The 15,782-nt window shown below is 44.1% G+C and overlaps 1 protein-coding gene across 7 annotated transcripts in view; it reads right to left on the reverse strand.

Annotated features, from left to right (window-relative positions):
- The window catches only part of CTBP1 (C-terminal binding protein 1), a 60,198-nt gene that overhangs the window by 30,034 nt on the left and 14,382 nt on the right, over nt 1-15,782 (reverse strand). For 2 of the 7 annotated variants that reach the window (XM_077930724.1, XM_077930725.1), the window contains exons 2-3: nt 7,761-7,843; nt 4,324-4,545 (exon numbers count right to left, since the gene is read on the reverse strand). The exons of 2 other annotated variants lie outside the window; for them this stretch is intronic. In XM_077930724.1, the coding sequence (XP_077786850.1) occupies nt 4,324-4,330 (7 nt within the window). In that variant the 5' untranslated portion in view covers nt 4,331-4,545; nt 7,761-7,843. The remainder of the gene's footprint in view (nt 1-4,323; nt 4,546-7,760; nt 7,844-15,782) is intronic. 3 more of the 7 variants (XM_077930727.1, XM_077930728.1, XM_077930726.1) reach the window with 2 other exon arrangements.

Raw genomic sequence — 15,782 nt, forward strand, 5'->3', positions numbered from 1 at the left:
TGTGAATGACCAAGAAGGTGAGTGAGGTTGAGTGAGGCCCAAGGTCACCCAGCAGCTGCATGTGGAGGAGCAGGGAATTGAACCCGGTTCACCAGATTACGAGTCCACTGCTCTTAACCACTACACCACACAGCAAGAGCAGTGAGCCAAACGATGGCCAGAAGGGTGGGGACAGGGCTGTCTTAAGCATATCTGGTGCTGTGGTGTTTGTTGTGGGAGAGGAAGGGAAAGGAGATTGTTAGCCGCTTTGAGACTCCTTAGGGTAGTGATAAAGTGGGATATCAAATCCAAACTCTTCTTCTGTGGGATGGTAAAGGGAAATGGCAAAGTCTTGTTTCTTCAGAGCCGTTCCTTTCCCGTATTTAGTCAGCAACAATGACTTCATGGGACGCGGGTGGCGCTGTGGGTTAAACCACAGAGCCTAGGGTTTCCCGATCAGAAGGTTGGTGGTTCAAATCCCCGCGACGGGGTAAGCTCCCGTTGCTCGGTCCCTGCTCCTGCCAACCTAGCAGTTCGAAAGCACGTCAAAGTGCAAGTAGATAAATAGGTACCACTCTGGTGGGAAGGTAAACGGCGTTTCCGTGTGCTGCTCTGGTTCGCCAGAAGCGGCTTAGTCATGCTGGCCACATGACCCAGAAGCTGTATGCCGGCTCCCTCGGCCAATAAAGCGAGATGAGCACCGCAACCCCAGAGTCGGCCACGACTGGACCTAATGGTCAGGGGTCCCTTTACCTTAATGACCTCAAACTCCACACCTGCCAACGTTCTTGCTGGCGAAGCAAAAGGAGGTCAGGGATGGCCTCCAATTACCACAGGATTGGCTTGATGGGGCAGCAGTGGGTACTGCAACCCGGGTGCTTTGTCTCCTTCGCTGGAAGTTTTTAATAGTTATTTTCCTATTTAGTTGTCAATGTTTGTACAGATGGTGCGCTCGCTCTCTCTCTCACACACACACAATTACTGAGTTTTGTTCACAGTCATTCAGGTAAGAAGTCCCGCAAAGATCTGTGGAACAGACAGCATCATGGAAAGTTGCATATCACAGGCTCTAGTCTAGGACTGTCCAGACACATTGAACTTACAAACAGCAACATGGAGGATACAGGCTGCCTAAGAAACAGCTGCCTTCAGTAGCAGAAACACAGGGCTATCAGTAAGAACGGACAGTGCTGGAGAACCATAATGGACACAGGAATAACTTACGGCCCAAGAGCCTAGCAATAATACAACCATTCAAAACTAAAACCCAGGGTTTTAACGGCCGACGAACAAATCTAAAATACGGAACCCAGTTAGAATGATGCTCCCCTTTGTCTCCCTCTCGCTCTAAAAGGAGGTTGTGGTGTCAATCAGAGTGACCCACCTGTTGAAGACCAACAATATAGCTATTGCAGACTTGTGCAGAACGGGGAAAGGCAAGTTCAAATCCCACCTCTGACAGTGCGCAACCTTGAATATCTCTGTATCTCTTAGTCCATCCTATCCCTCGGGGTTGTTATTATTCTGCAACCCTTGGGCTACAGTGGGGATGGGGAATCTGCGCCCCCCCCAGATATCCTTCGACTACATCTTTCATCAGCCATTGGCAGCATGATGGGAGTTGTAGTCCAGCAACATTTAGAGGACCAAATCACCATCCCTGGGTGATTTGTTTTCTCAGAAGCAGGTAGAAGGGAAAAGAATCTGGGTACCGTTGCTCGATCCCAGCTCCTGCCAACCTAGCAGTTCGAAAGCACATCAAAGTGCAAGTAGATAAATAGGTACCGCTCTGGCGGGAAGGTCAACAGCGTTTCCGTGCACTGCTCTGGTTCGCCAGAAGCGGCTTAGTCATGCTGGCCACATGACCCGGAAGCTGTACGCCAGCTCCCTCGGCCAATAAAGCGAGATGAGTGCCGCAACCCCAGAGTCGGCCACGACTGGACCTAATGGTCAGGGGTTCCTTTACCTTTACTCATTCACCACTGACAATTTAAAACCTGGGGTTGTCTAGCACCTGGGTTGCCGAAAAGAGCACAAAGAATGTAACAGGCTCTCTCCACGAAACAGGTTACCACTTTTCTTAACATAAACCTTGTAAGTAGCCACAAACCTATACAGGGAAGTTTCTGCAAAGTGGAAAAGACTTGCATAGTTTCTCTCTCTCTCCCCCCCCCCCCCCCCCCGGTTATCAGTGTGCCATCAATTCCCAATCTAAGTAATATACTGGGAAATGAGGCTAGTGCGCTTTTTGTGGAATACTTTCCCCACAAAATTATCCACTGCGTCAATCTCTCCATTCCCCACTCCCAGCGCAAATATTTTCTCCTTTGGTTCTTTTCTTTAAAAGAAAAACTGATTAAATACAAATCCCAATTTGCTCCCCTTTCCCTATCCACTTTCTCCATGCCAGGCTCAATTGTATAAACTTCTATCGTGTTGCCTCTTAATCGTCTTTTCTCTAAAACTTAAAAGTCCCCAAAAAAGTCCCTTTCTGCCCTTCATCGTTTTGCTGGCCTTTTCCCCTGAAACTTTTCCAGCTCCATTTTGAGAAGAGGCGACCAGAACTGTATATAGTTTTGTATAATGGCATTAGGATATTGGCAATTTTATTTCTGATTCCTTTCCCGAACAATCCCCAGAATGGAATTTTCCCTTTTCACAGCTGCCACACCCTGGACTGACGTCTTCATCGAGTTATACAAATTATGCAAACAATCTTGCACAAAGATGTGGGCTTCTGTTCTACTGCATCCCGTGTCTTGTAGTAGCCATGAGCAGATGTGAAGCATCTGCTTCTAATGTTAAACTAACCACAATCCCATTTTATTTTACATTTGAACTCTGGGAACTGTAGTTCGTTTAAGCCAGAAGTGGCCCAACTTCCCCCCTTGGCCTAATCTCATGGGGGGGGGGGTGAGATAGAAGAGCGATGACTAAATTGAGAGAGGAAAGGGTTTAGGTTACAGTGGTGAGATTGCTATATGCGCCAAAGATGGAAGAACCCTACCCCACTATAGAAGAATGGCTGTTAAAACTACTGGCATTGGCTGAGATGGCAAAGTTAACATGTTTAATTCAGAGAAAAATCCTTACGGACATTTGTTAAGGATTGGAATTTTCTTATGGACTTTTTGCTTGGAAGAGAAAATGAACTTGTAATATCTGGATTTGAAGATTGAAGAAATACTGGTTTATAGAAGATAGAATGGTTCAGTGTTAGAAACTGAGATAGGAAAATTGGAAGCTAAATGGCACCTTAAACCGAGGTTATGGGCACAGCAACGGAATGTCTAGGCACGCTTTTTTATAAGAATGCAAAGCTGAAAATGAATAAACTGCAGCTAAAATGTTATGTTCGTTTTTCACATGGCCCAGTCCTTCTCCTGCCCGCCCCCCTAATATTCTTAAGAGGGTCTCTTCTCCAGTCTTCAGAGTAGCTGGAAGTGGGGAGGCAGAAAAAGATCGTCCTTTCCTTCCACTCTGCAGTTGTAATCTGAAATCTTCGGCGCAGTACTGCGCCTGGAGCTCAGAAACTGCTCGCCCTAATGAAATTCCCTGTTGCAAAATGCGCCTAGAACAATGGGAGTTTTGAACACTAGAATTGGTTGGGTCTTAAGGAATGAATATCATATGTAGCTGCAGGACAGAGAGCCGGAAGTCCTTTAATTTTCTTCTTTATCCTTCTTTAGTTTTTTCTTTCTTTTCCTTTTCTCCTGCTTTCGGTTTCCTTAGGATTCTCCTCTCCTTGTCTTTTCTTCCTTCTGACTTTGTTCTCTTTTAGACTAAGCAACTGCTTTATCTCTGTATATCGTGCAAATATACTTTGTAATGGGGGGTGTTTTTGTATATCTTTGAATAAGCATCAATAAATTTATTTGTTAAGAGAAAGGAAATGGGGTGCTTAATCACTTTTGGCTCCAAAGCCCCCAAACAAAATTACCCCAAGGGAATATGGCGCTTGACAAAAAACTATTTCCCACTGCTGGTTTCAATTATAGCCCGTGAGGAAAATTAACCATGGATTTGTCCTCATTTGTTTGAACAAACCAGTTCGAACTAACCAGAGTTCCTCTACGTTCAGACGTAGCAGGGAACTCCAGTAAGCTTAGGGTTGTGTCTGAAAAGTCCCCAACACAACAATGGCCATAAATATGATGCAGATCAAACCCTCACTGCAACACATCTTGCAAGAACCGAAAATTAAATTAAATTAAGAATAGACCTTTAGCCACAAGCAAGCATTTAAGTTTCCATAGCTGGACAAGCATTTCCTTAAAAACAAAGTCAAAAGTTGATTAAAAACAGTTGTAAGCTAGTTCCAGAGTTCTAGGAACCCCTACCAACCTGACATTTCTTAAACTGGGTTTCAGTTTCAGAGTCATTAATTCCACTTCTCAGCTATTTACAATCTTCAGTGCTGGAAGTCAACACAGCAACCTGTCATTTGATCCTCCTTCTCATGTCTTTAATTTTTCTTTTCAGCCTCCTGCAATCTTGAACCAAAGCTTTTAAAACTTCTTATCCACTGTGCAAGCTCTGTATCTTGGGCTCGAGTTCAAATTTTTACTAAAAAATTAAAAAACAAACAAACAAAAAAATACAGTAAGACAACATTAAGGGTCTGACAACTGCAAAAGCCAGCAAGTTCAAACTTAAAAAGTTCTCACTGAATCTACTTCCCAACTGCAAATGAGCAGAACAGGAAGACCAATTAAGTGCTGGTGGAAAACATGGCATTGTTTAGACCAGGCATAGGCAAACTGCGGCCCTCCAGATGTTTGGGACTACAATTCCCATCATCCCTAGCTAACAGGACCAGTGGTCAGGGATGATGGGAATTGTAGTCCCAAACATCTGGAGGGCTGGAGTTTGCCTATGCCTGGTTTAGTCCCTGCTGCTTTAGGTTAAGTTAACACCTATCTATAGAGTGAGCTAATCCCCCCCCCCAAAAAAAAATGACCCCTGAATTTTTGAATTGTATTGATATTGATGCTGCATTTTATGTTGTATTTTATGCTGTTTTTAAGACGCATTTTAATCAATGTTTTATATTTGCTGTTAGCCTCCCTGAGCCCGGTTTTTAAACTGGGAAGGGCGGGGTACAAATAAAAATTTGTTGTTATTATTATTATTAAACACAAAAGTTAGAAACAACAACACACACACTTTTTCATGTTGGTTGAAGATTGTGGCCAGTGCACTTGAGCCTATCTTCTAGAAAGAAAGCAGAAAGGAAAATAGTGCAAGGCAAGAACTGCTGAATGGCCCACGCTCGCCGAGAGGAGCAAACTGTGATTGACAGCAGAGGGTGACATTAGCTTATGTTATCATCTGAAAAGCAATTGCTTTGTAAGGTCTGCAGAACACATTTGGGAGGGGCAGCAGCGATGTTTAAAAATGACGTTGCGTGTGCATGTGTGTACGTTTATAAATATATACAACTCAACAGTCCTTGGAGGGACTGGGTAGCGATTTCATAAATGCACTAAAACGTGCCGTACGAACTGGGAGGCACGTGAAGACACAGCACATGACCTTCGTAAGTTTACTGCAGCTGTAGGAACTCAAGATCCAGTGAGAAGGCTTAACTTTGAATTTCCTGTACATAGGGAATGACTTTAAACCAGGCATAGGCAAACTCCGGCCCTCCAGATGTTTGGGACTACAATTCCCATTATCCCTGACCACTGGTCCTGTTAGCTAGGGGTGATGGGAATTGTAGTCCCAAACATCTGGATGGCCGGAGTTTGCCTGTGCCTGAGTTAAACCCTTAATGTCTTCCAAATGTATTTTTAATTATGTATCTAACAATGCAATTATTAAACCGCCGTTAGTCTACCGACCACTGATGGAGCAGACCACTAGCATAACCCTACCATGCATGTGTATATGATCCAAGGCTAATATTTAACCACTCTCACATTCTTTTGCAGTGTTTAGGGCACTGTCAAGATATTCTGCAAACCATTCAAGATATTCTGCAAACCACCCTACTGTTAACCATTTAACAGATTTTTAAAAATTAAAAACTTTTCTTGATATGTGATATTTAGTAAAAATCAAGGACAAGAACAATATTTCACCAATATACAGGGCTGGCCCAAATCATTCTGGCACCTGAGATAAACCACAAAATTGTGCCCCCCATCCCCCCTGCCAGGGAATTAAGGGTGAGTGGAATTACAATAAATTTTGTGGGCTCGTAACAATGATTTTATTTTCTGATTCAGAACAGATAAATCAACAAATTCCTGAAGCAAAACCTCCTCACAACAAAATTCCCACCACACCTTGATCTGACGATAGCACCCCTTATGCCCTGCTACTGCTTAGTTTTAATGCAGCACATTGGATGGTTTTATTATATTTTATTATATTCTGATTACATTCTGAACAGTGCATTGAAGGCATAATAGCAAGGCTCTTTAGCAAATGTTTTAGGCGCTATTCTAAATATTAAAACTTTGAATAATGAAAATCATATGCTTTTTTTTTTTTTAAGTAGTTTTCTCTAAATAATAGCACAAATCCAGAGGGAGATAGGCTGCAATTCTACTACATTTCAACCACGGTATCCGACCACCTAGGAGGGTTGGGAATTGGACTTCCGCTCCTTTCTTTTGAGGCATGTCCAGAAAGTGGCAATGGCAGGTTGCTGTTTGGACCCCTGTATGCTCAGGGCTCTGTCCTCTCCCCCATGCTTTTTAATATCTATATGAAACTGCTGGGAGAGATCATCAGGGGGGTTGGGATGGGTGTCCACCAATATGCGGATGGTACCCAGCTCCAGCTCTGGTTTTAATCCTGAACCAGTGAAGGCGGTGAGTGTCTGGAGATGGTTGGAGGGTAGTCAATGGATTGAGGTTGAATCCCAACAATACAGAATTACAGTTTCTGGGAGGCAGGGGGCGGGCAGGTGTGAGGGACTCCCTGGTCCTGAAAGGGGCAACTGTGCCCCTAAAGAACCAGGTGCACAGCCTTGGGGTCATTTTGGACTCACAGCTGTCCATAGAGGTGCAGGTCAACTCTGTATCCAGGGTGGCAGTCTACAAGCTCCTTCTGGTACATTGGCTGAGACCCTACCTGCTTGCACACTGTTTTGCCAGAGTAATACAAGCTCTGGTTATCTTCTGCTTTGACTACTGCAATGCGCTCTGTGTGGGGCTACCTTTGAAGGTGACTCGGAAACTACCGCTAATCCAGAATGCAGCTGCCAGACTGGTGACTGGGAGCAGCCACTGGGACCATATAACACAGTTTCTGAAAGATCTACTTTGGCTGCCAGTATGTTTCCGAGCACAATTCAAAGTGTTGGTACTAACCTTTAAAGCCCTAAATGACCTCGGCTCTGTATACCTGAAGAAGCATCTCCACCCCATTGTTCAGCCTAGACCCTGAGGTCCAGCTCTGAGGGCCTCCTGACAGTTCTCTCACTGTGAGAAGTGGGAACCAGGCAGAGGGCCTTCTCGGTAGTGGCGCCCTCTGTGTGAAATATGCGAGCTTATCTGAGTAAATATGAATAGGATTATATGGTTATATTAAGTTCCATTGAAATTAATGGGGCATAAATTAGTTGCAACTAACTGGTCCTATTGCTTTGGGTAACTTTCTCTGGATTTGGCCAATATCATTTCAACCCATGTCTGAATGGAATGAAATGCACAATTTAGAGTTAAATTTAAAATTGATTTGTATGCCACTTCTCCACAGACCACTAGAATTACATAGCTCACTGCATCCCTCAGCAAATCCATGATTTGTAGGCCCAACATTTGACCTACCTTTCATTTTCTAACATCTGTTTGCAAAGTCCAAAGAATTTTTTTCTTTTTTCCTCAAAACAAATGCTTGAATTCTCCTTTTTCTGAAAAATATATAAATGCCAAAAAAGCACAACACTTATCAGTAACCCTATAAATTAGAAACCAGCAAGTGTGTGAAATGATGGGTAACATAACAGAACGGAGTCCCATGTTTTCACGTCTATAGAAGTTATCGTGCACAAATGTCTTAGGATTCTTAATCTTGTGGGCACTGCCTTTTTCAGAGGCTGGATTTTAGTTTACTTTTGCTTTAACATGCAATGAACTATGGGGTTTTTTTGTTTTTTTTGAAATTAACATGCATTATGCAAACATTTAAAAACAAATACTTTTTAGAGATGGCATTGCTGGCACACAACATATGCTAGACACTTAGAAAAGTCTTGCACTCCTACTTGTGATATGTTCCCCGTGATCTCTTAATTTCATCCCACTAGGCTACCAATTCTTCCAAGCACCTGAAGGTTGTAAATCATTTATCATTTACTGCTTATATGTCTGGGTGCTTTAAAAACAACGATAACCTGGGTGAATCTCTTATTCCAAGTACTGTATTTTTTGCTCTATAAGACTCACTTTTTCCCTCCTAAAAAGTAAGGGGAAATGTGTGTGCGTCTTATGGAGCGAATGCAGGCTGCGCAGCTATCCCAGAAGCCAGAACAGCAAGAGGGATTGCTGCTTTCACTGCGCAGCGATCCCTCTTGTTGTTCTGGCTTCTGAGATTCAGAATATTTTTTTTCTTGTTTTCCTCCTCCAAAAACTAGGTGCGTCTTATGGTCTGGTGCGTCGTATAGAGCAAAAAATACGGTGGTTATTTAAAGCGCTCCAGATGTTAGCTTCCTCTTTTGCAAAAGCTCCACGAAATGTAGGGAAACAGCTAATGGACAAGATACCTGTTGTTACGGAGCCTAGGAGGTACTTAATGGTTTCGCCCCAACACTGACCCTGTCATTGTGTTCATGTTAGCAGCAAGCAAGCAGCGCAACAGGCACAGTTGACACCTGTCTTGTGAGTGTCTGTCTTGCAAGTTGCCTGCAAAGGCACTTCGATGACGGGATAAAGCAGACATCTGGGAGTGCCCCTGGATTAACATGTGCAAATGCGTTCTAAGTATGTCTGCATAGGATCCAATGTAATTCTCTGCCTGGTGGCTCATTTCTGCATCTAAGAAACATCACGCACTTCAGGGGGTTCGACTTCATGAGCCCTGGAAGCAACTCCCAACTCTACAAGTTTATGGCTCTATCTCATGGGTAGGTAACCTAAGGCCCGGGGGCCGGATCTGGCCCAATCACCTTCTCAATCCGGCCCACGGACGGTCCGGGAATCAGCGTGTTTTTACATGAGTAGAATGTGTCCTTTGATTTAAAATGCATCTCTGGGTTATTTGTGGGGCACAGGAATTCGTTCATTCCCCACCCCCCCAAAAAAAAATATAGTCCGGCCCCCCCACAAGGTCTGAGGGACAGTGGACTGGCCCCCTGCTGAAAGTTTGCTGATCCGTGCTCTATCTGCTTTCAAGATTTAAAACGAAACATTGAGAGGGTAGCACAGGGCAGAGATGGCCAACTGAATGCCCATAGCTGCCAGGTTGGTGGGCCTTGTGTTGTTGTTTTTTTGGAACTAGAAGTCGCTTCCGTCACACTTTTCTGAATTTGTGGGTGGTCAATGGGTGGGTACATGACTGTGTGTGCATGACTGAGAGGGATTCGCTTGGACAGAGAGAGGGAGAGGGGGTTGGGTAGTTTGTCACTATTCAAAGTGTGAAAGTGTGTAAGTGTGAGAGAGAAATTGTGTGTCTGGGTTTGTGTGTGTTTGTTTTCCCCCCGGAACTGGAGAATGTTCCCCGTTATTTCAGAGCAACAGTGTGTGTGTGTGTGTGTGTGTGTGTGTGTGTGTGTGTGTGTGTAAAAGCAATATTGTGTGGTGTACACAAATCAGGACCAGTAGGACACAGACTACTTCCCACGACAAGCATGAGGTAGTTCAATGAGTGTAAAAAGGTAAAGGTAAAGACAGTTAAGACCAGTCGCAAACAATTCTGGGGTTGCGGCGCTCATCTCGCTTTACTGGCCGAGGGAGCCGGAGTTTGTCCGCAGACAGTTTTTCCGGGTCATGGTGAAACCAGAGCAGCGCACGGAAACGCCGTTTACCTTCCCGCCGGAGCGGTACCTATTTATCTACTTGCACTTGACGTGCTTTCAAACTGCTAGGTTGGCAGGAGCTGGGACTGAGCAACGGGAGCTCACCCCGTCACGGGGATTTGAACCACCAACCTTCCGATCGGCAAGCCATGAGCTCAGTGGTTTAGACCACAGCGCCACCCAAGTCAATGACTGTACTGTTATCTAATTTAGTTATGCCATGCCCCGCAGTTGTGACTGGCACCCAAAGCATTCTCAAAATTCTCAATGTGCCCACCGGTCCAAAAAAAGTTTGCATCTCCCGACACAGAGCTGCACAACACACAATACCATGCAGAAGAACACTCTTGTAAGGTTTCTTCTGCCATCCCACTAAAATATGGAAAACACTACAAAGGCATTTATCACTGCAAGTAAGGAGAAGTCATGGTCTTACTGATCCTTTGAAAGTTCAGCTGAGATCTCCAATCTACTTCCACAGATTTTTGAATAAAAGACTGAAAAGCACAAGTATAATTTTACTTACATTTATGTTTTGGCTAAGATACGGCCACATGAAAGCAGGGTCTCTTCAAGGGTATTCCAAATTCCTTCCCAAAATTTTCAGATAAATAGCACAAAGGAACCAAGAAGAGATAAATAAAAGGAAGCAAAGGTTTCCCCACTATTGCCAACAAAAGAAAGGGGCAAGACCTTCATACACCCGTACCCATCAATCGCAGCACTCTTTTTGTTTCTGTTGGCATCATTTCCTAAAAACCGGCGCTCATCCTATCACCTCAGAACAAGTTCGAACACACCTTGGACAGAGGGTTGTTGTTTTTTTAAAAAAATGAATAACTTTAAACATATTGAACTATTTGTTTTCACTGTGAGGAATAATGGCATCCACCAACTATTAAGACAGGGGGATTAAGTCCCCACCTGCTCAACGCTATTCCCGTCAATCAGCTGATTTGAATAATTACGGCTACACTGCAATGCCTGAAACAGATTCAGACATGCAAACTGGTTCTAGAGCTGCAGAGTTTGATCAGGGTCTACATCTGGGTTTCTACATCTATGACTCCAGCAGAAATGCTAGGGAGCAGTGGAATGGCATCTTGAAGGATCATATTATTATTACACAGGACAATCCTAGCTTGTTTTACAAAAAAACCCCAACAAATAAAAACAAGCCGAGTACTTCATCTGCGTTTTCCCAAAATCAAACCCGTTCTGCACTTCTGATTTTGAGCGGCACATTCGGAAGCCACCTCAGAGCTAATTCGTCTGATCTGAGGGAGACAAACTTTGCTTTTCTTGAGACATCAACTTCTGAAGGTTTTCTCTGTAGTAAAGCTTTCGCTGTGATTCATCTCCCCCTTAGCTAAACTTGCTATTTGTGGCAGAATAGATAAAAAGAAAAATGTTGCGTTTAAAATCATCTAGTATCCCCCACCACCGCCATTAGTCCCTGATGCCATCTGAGCGTATTAAAATCACTTACAGCCCAGCTTTCCGAAGCTTTCTGTGATTAAGTGCTAGAGGTTATTCTTGTGAAACTGGGCCCTGCAATTCTGCGAATCAAAGGAAGTGGGGTAGAAATGGCAACCATGTACGAAATGGAAAAGCACTAGAATTTACAATGGAACAGGCTCAGAGTTATAAGAGATAAAGAACTACAGTGGTATTAATAATTAACTGAAGTTAAATACATGAAATATACTTAAGTCATGATCAGAGGGTTGCTAAAAAATCTTGAAACAAGAATGCAGGAAAGGGGTGGTATGGGGAAGTCATGTTTTTGTTTGTTTATGTCTATGTTTTTGTTTTGTTTATTCTTTATTTATGGAAAACTAATAAAAATTTATTATAAAAAAAAAATAGAATTTACAATGGAACAGCCTTTGTAAGCATAAAGGTAAAGGTAAAGGGACCCCTGACCATTAGGTCCAGTCGCGGACGACTCTGGGGTTGCGGCACTCATCTCACTTTACTGGCCGAGGGAGCCGGTGTACAGCTTGCGCGTCATGTGGCCAGCATGACTAAGCCACTTCTGGCGAACCAGAGCAGCTCACGGAAACGCCATTTACCTTCCTGCCGGAGCGGTACCTATTTATCTACTTGCACTTTGACGTGCTTTCAAACTGCTAGGTTGGCAGGAGCAGGGACTGAGCAACGGGAGCTCACTCCATCGCGGGGATTCGAACCACCAACCTTCTGATTGGCAAGTCCTAGGCTCTGTGGTTTAACCCACAGCGCCACCCGTGTCCCACTTTGTATGTGTTTGTAAGCATAGTGCCCTCCAAACGCTTTGGACTGTAATTCCCATATTCCCCCATCAACCACAGGCACCAAGGGCACCAAGGGTCAGGGCTGATGGGAGCCCTGGATGGCACCAGGTTGACGGAGGCTGCTGTCATATGTGACATCTAATCGCTGTTCGAAATTAGCCAGGCGCCAGGCGCATTTTGCACCTGGCTATCAGCCATTTGCAGCCAAATGATGATGCCTGGGCGCCAGAATGAATTTCAGGAACCAAAATGCTTTTTCTGGGCTGTCTGGGCAGGAGCGGTGAACAACGTTCTAGTTAACTGTTGTCGCTACTCTTCACTTACCCCACCCCACTGCCCTGCTAACAGTTATGAAGAATATTCTTACATTATGAATGGTTCATGTCGCCATTAAAAAAAAGAGGTCAGAATAATAGTCAATATGTATCTGGATTAAGTGACTTTTCTTCTTTAAGTTCTCCAAGTTCTTAGCTTAGCTCAAAGGTGTCATCTAAACTAGCCAGATGTTTAACTCATAATCTATCTAAACTACCGTAAATCCATTAAGAGCGGGCATCAGAAAAGACATTATTTGGATCCATTCTGCTGTATGGACTCATGACCCTTTATTAAATCCACAATTCATCTCTTGAACCAAGCTCTATCAAACATGCTGCATTAATGCTCGCTTTGTGCACAAGGGGGAAAAATGCTGTGGGGGGAATATTTCTCCAAGCAATTGCATTTCATATTGAAGGACGGCTTTTACCTAGTAATTACCAGCCTCCCTCTGGGGAAGTTACGGGCACTCAATGCACTATCCAACACATTTAACTGTGCTATGTTCTGGCTCTTCAAGTCAGTGATCTAGCTTGATGTCCTTGTATGTTCAGAGAAAAACAGACAGAAAATTTTCCATTTCACACCTCCTTCCTTTCTCTACATCACATATAACTGTGCATTACACAAGGTATGCTGCAGACCAGAGATTTTGCATTATGCTTCTAGATAGAATTAAATAACGAATTTAAACCACTTCATGTACAATAATATATGTATTAACTGCTTGCTACGGAAACGAAAATGGATTAGTTTACACTAGTAAACTAATACATCTTCATTGCCGTAGCGAGCAATTAATACATATTATTGTACGTGAAATGATTTAAATTCATCATTTAATTCTATTTTCTTATTTAAATAACCTAAGTCATTCTCCTTGATTAAAATCAGCCAACCCTGCATGTAGCGCTGACCTATTTACTTTCTGTGCACCATTTATGATTATGTAATCATCAAAACGTATATTCTGTTTCGATGGGAGGGTTTCAAGATCCAAGAACACTGATCGTTTGGTGCCGCATCTGCTAAGACACTCCAAAGATTTTAATGCATTTAAAATCTAAACTCTAAAGAAACTTGACAGCTTGTGTTTATTCAGATACATCACAGCTGCAAAGAGGTATCTTGTCAGGCCATTTCAGACAAAGCTAATTGGAATTCTTTAGGGACGCGGGTGGCGTTGTGGGTTAAACCGCAGAGCCTAGGACTTGCCGATCAGAAGGTCGGCGGTTCGAATCCCCGCGACGGGGTGAGCTCCCGTTGCTCGGTCCCTGCTCCTGCCAACCTAGCAGTTTGAAAGCACCTCAAAGTGCAAGTAGATAAATAGGTACCACTCCAGCGGGGAGGTAAACGGCGTTTCCGTGCGCTGCTCTGGTTCACCAGAAGCAGCTTAGTCATGCTGGTCACATGACCCGGAAGCTGTACGCCGGCTCCCTCGGCCAATAAAGCGAGATGACCGCAGCAACCCCTGAGTCGGCCATGACTGGACCTAATGGTCAGGGGTCCCTTTACCTTTACTTTAATTCTGCATGAGCCCTGATCAGCAATTTCCCATATGTAAAAGAAGGTGGGGAGGGGGGAGAACGCTGCTGACCACATCCCTATATCACATGAACTACATTGGCCCTGCCTTTGCACAAACAGCTATGGGTCTATGTGATTGTGCATCCTCATCCGCACACAATGGACAGTTAGAGAAGGTCTGGCTTCTCCATATTCCATTCAGACACCTTCGGTTTGGTGTAGACTTTTAAGCAGACTTCCATAGGCACCTCCCCACTTGCGCCCGATCAACACAAGCACACAAGCACAACTGCTGGCACCACCACTATTTTCAGCACTGAAAGGGGACAGGACAGACTTGCATGCGCCCTGCTGACATGTGCAGTGGTTGAGAACGGAAGCCCCACATAAGCAGAGATTCTCCACCCCCTTTAACCTTCTGCCTGGTAGCCACAGGCAACAAGGAATCCCATGCAAGCGGGTTTGCTGGTGGAAGAGGAGTGGATCTCTCCATTCCACTGGCATCAGTCAACTTGGGTTTTCCATGTTCGCTGCAGAAGAGGGGAAGACTTTCCTCATCTGCCAGCCTGCTCGGTAGAGTAATAAATAATAATAAAATTGTATTCATATCCTGCCCTCCCCAGCTGAAGCCGGGCTCAGAGCGGCTAACAGTAAAACAATACAGCATTCTAAAATCAATTCATTATAAAATCAGTTCATATCAAATTAATGGCAACCATTGGGCTAGAGTTCTGTGAGGATTACCAAAGGAGGTGATCAGGATGTGCCTTGGCCAAAGGCCTGGTGGAACAGCTCTGTCTTGCAGGCCCTGCGGAAAGATGTCAAGTCCCGCAGAAGGCTTTTGCCTGTTAAAAAGCTGGTATTCTACATTTCCATTCTGGCTGTGGAAATGCGGGCTGCTAGCCTCTTAGTAGACGTATAAAAAGAGTGCAACTCTGGTTGCAAAAGTTGTTGATTTACCCATTTACAAGTGAGCCTTAAAGTTATTTTAGTTACTTTCTTCTTGCCGGTTGCGGTGGCTGAAGAGTAGCTTAGCTTGGCACGTGGAGACCTAACCATCAACCGCTGCATTGCAGAACTGCCTTTTACCTTCATGTAAGAAGCAATCTGACATCTCAAATCAAGCTCCTTATAAAAACCTCTTAATGCTCTGCTCTTAATTACAGTACGGTTTCCTTTCGGGAAACTTAGGATCATAGAACTGTAGAGATGGAAGGGGTCTCAAGGCTCATCTAGTCAACACCCCCCCCCCCCCCAATGCAGGAATTGATTTATATAGCTATGAGAAAGCTTGTCAGGGAATTAATATTTTGCTGCCAAAAAAAAAAGCCAGCAGAATTTTAACTCGGCTGGCCATAATTTTTCCCCTGAGGACAGAGAGAAAGAGGCTTAACATAAAGGGAGGTAAGTATTTCATAAACATAAGGAAATTCTGCAGCATCTTCAAAGAAAGGCCACAATGGTATCTGTTTGCTCTAAGGACTTGCTCAGCGCTTCTCGGTCTTTTGGCTAAGACCAAATTTAGATATCTCTTGTTTAGCTCAGATCAGCATCCTCGGAATGCTTTCAGATGATCCACAACAGGGATGTCCAACAGGTGGATCGCTATCTACTGGCAGATCCCCACCAGGTTTTGGTAGATCGCGGTCGATCTCTGGCTCCTTAGCATCGCTAAAACTGACTCCTTCTCTGCTCCCTCACCCTGCCCTCCATTG

Source organism: Podarcis muralis, chromosome 6 (assembly GCF_964188315.1).
Source record: "Podarcis muralis chromosome 6, rPodMur119.hap1.1, whole genome shotgun sequence".
In the NCBI taxonomy this organism is placed as follows: Eukaryota; Metazoa; Chordata; class Lepidosauria; order Squamata; family Lacertidae; genus Podarcis; species Podarcis muralis.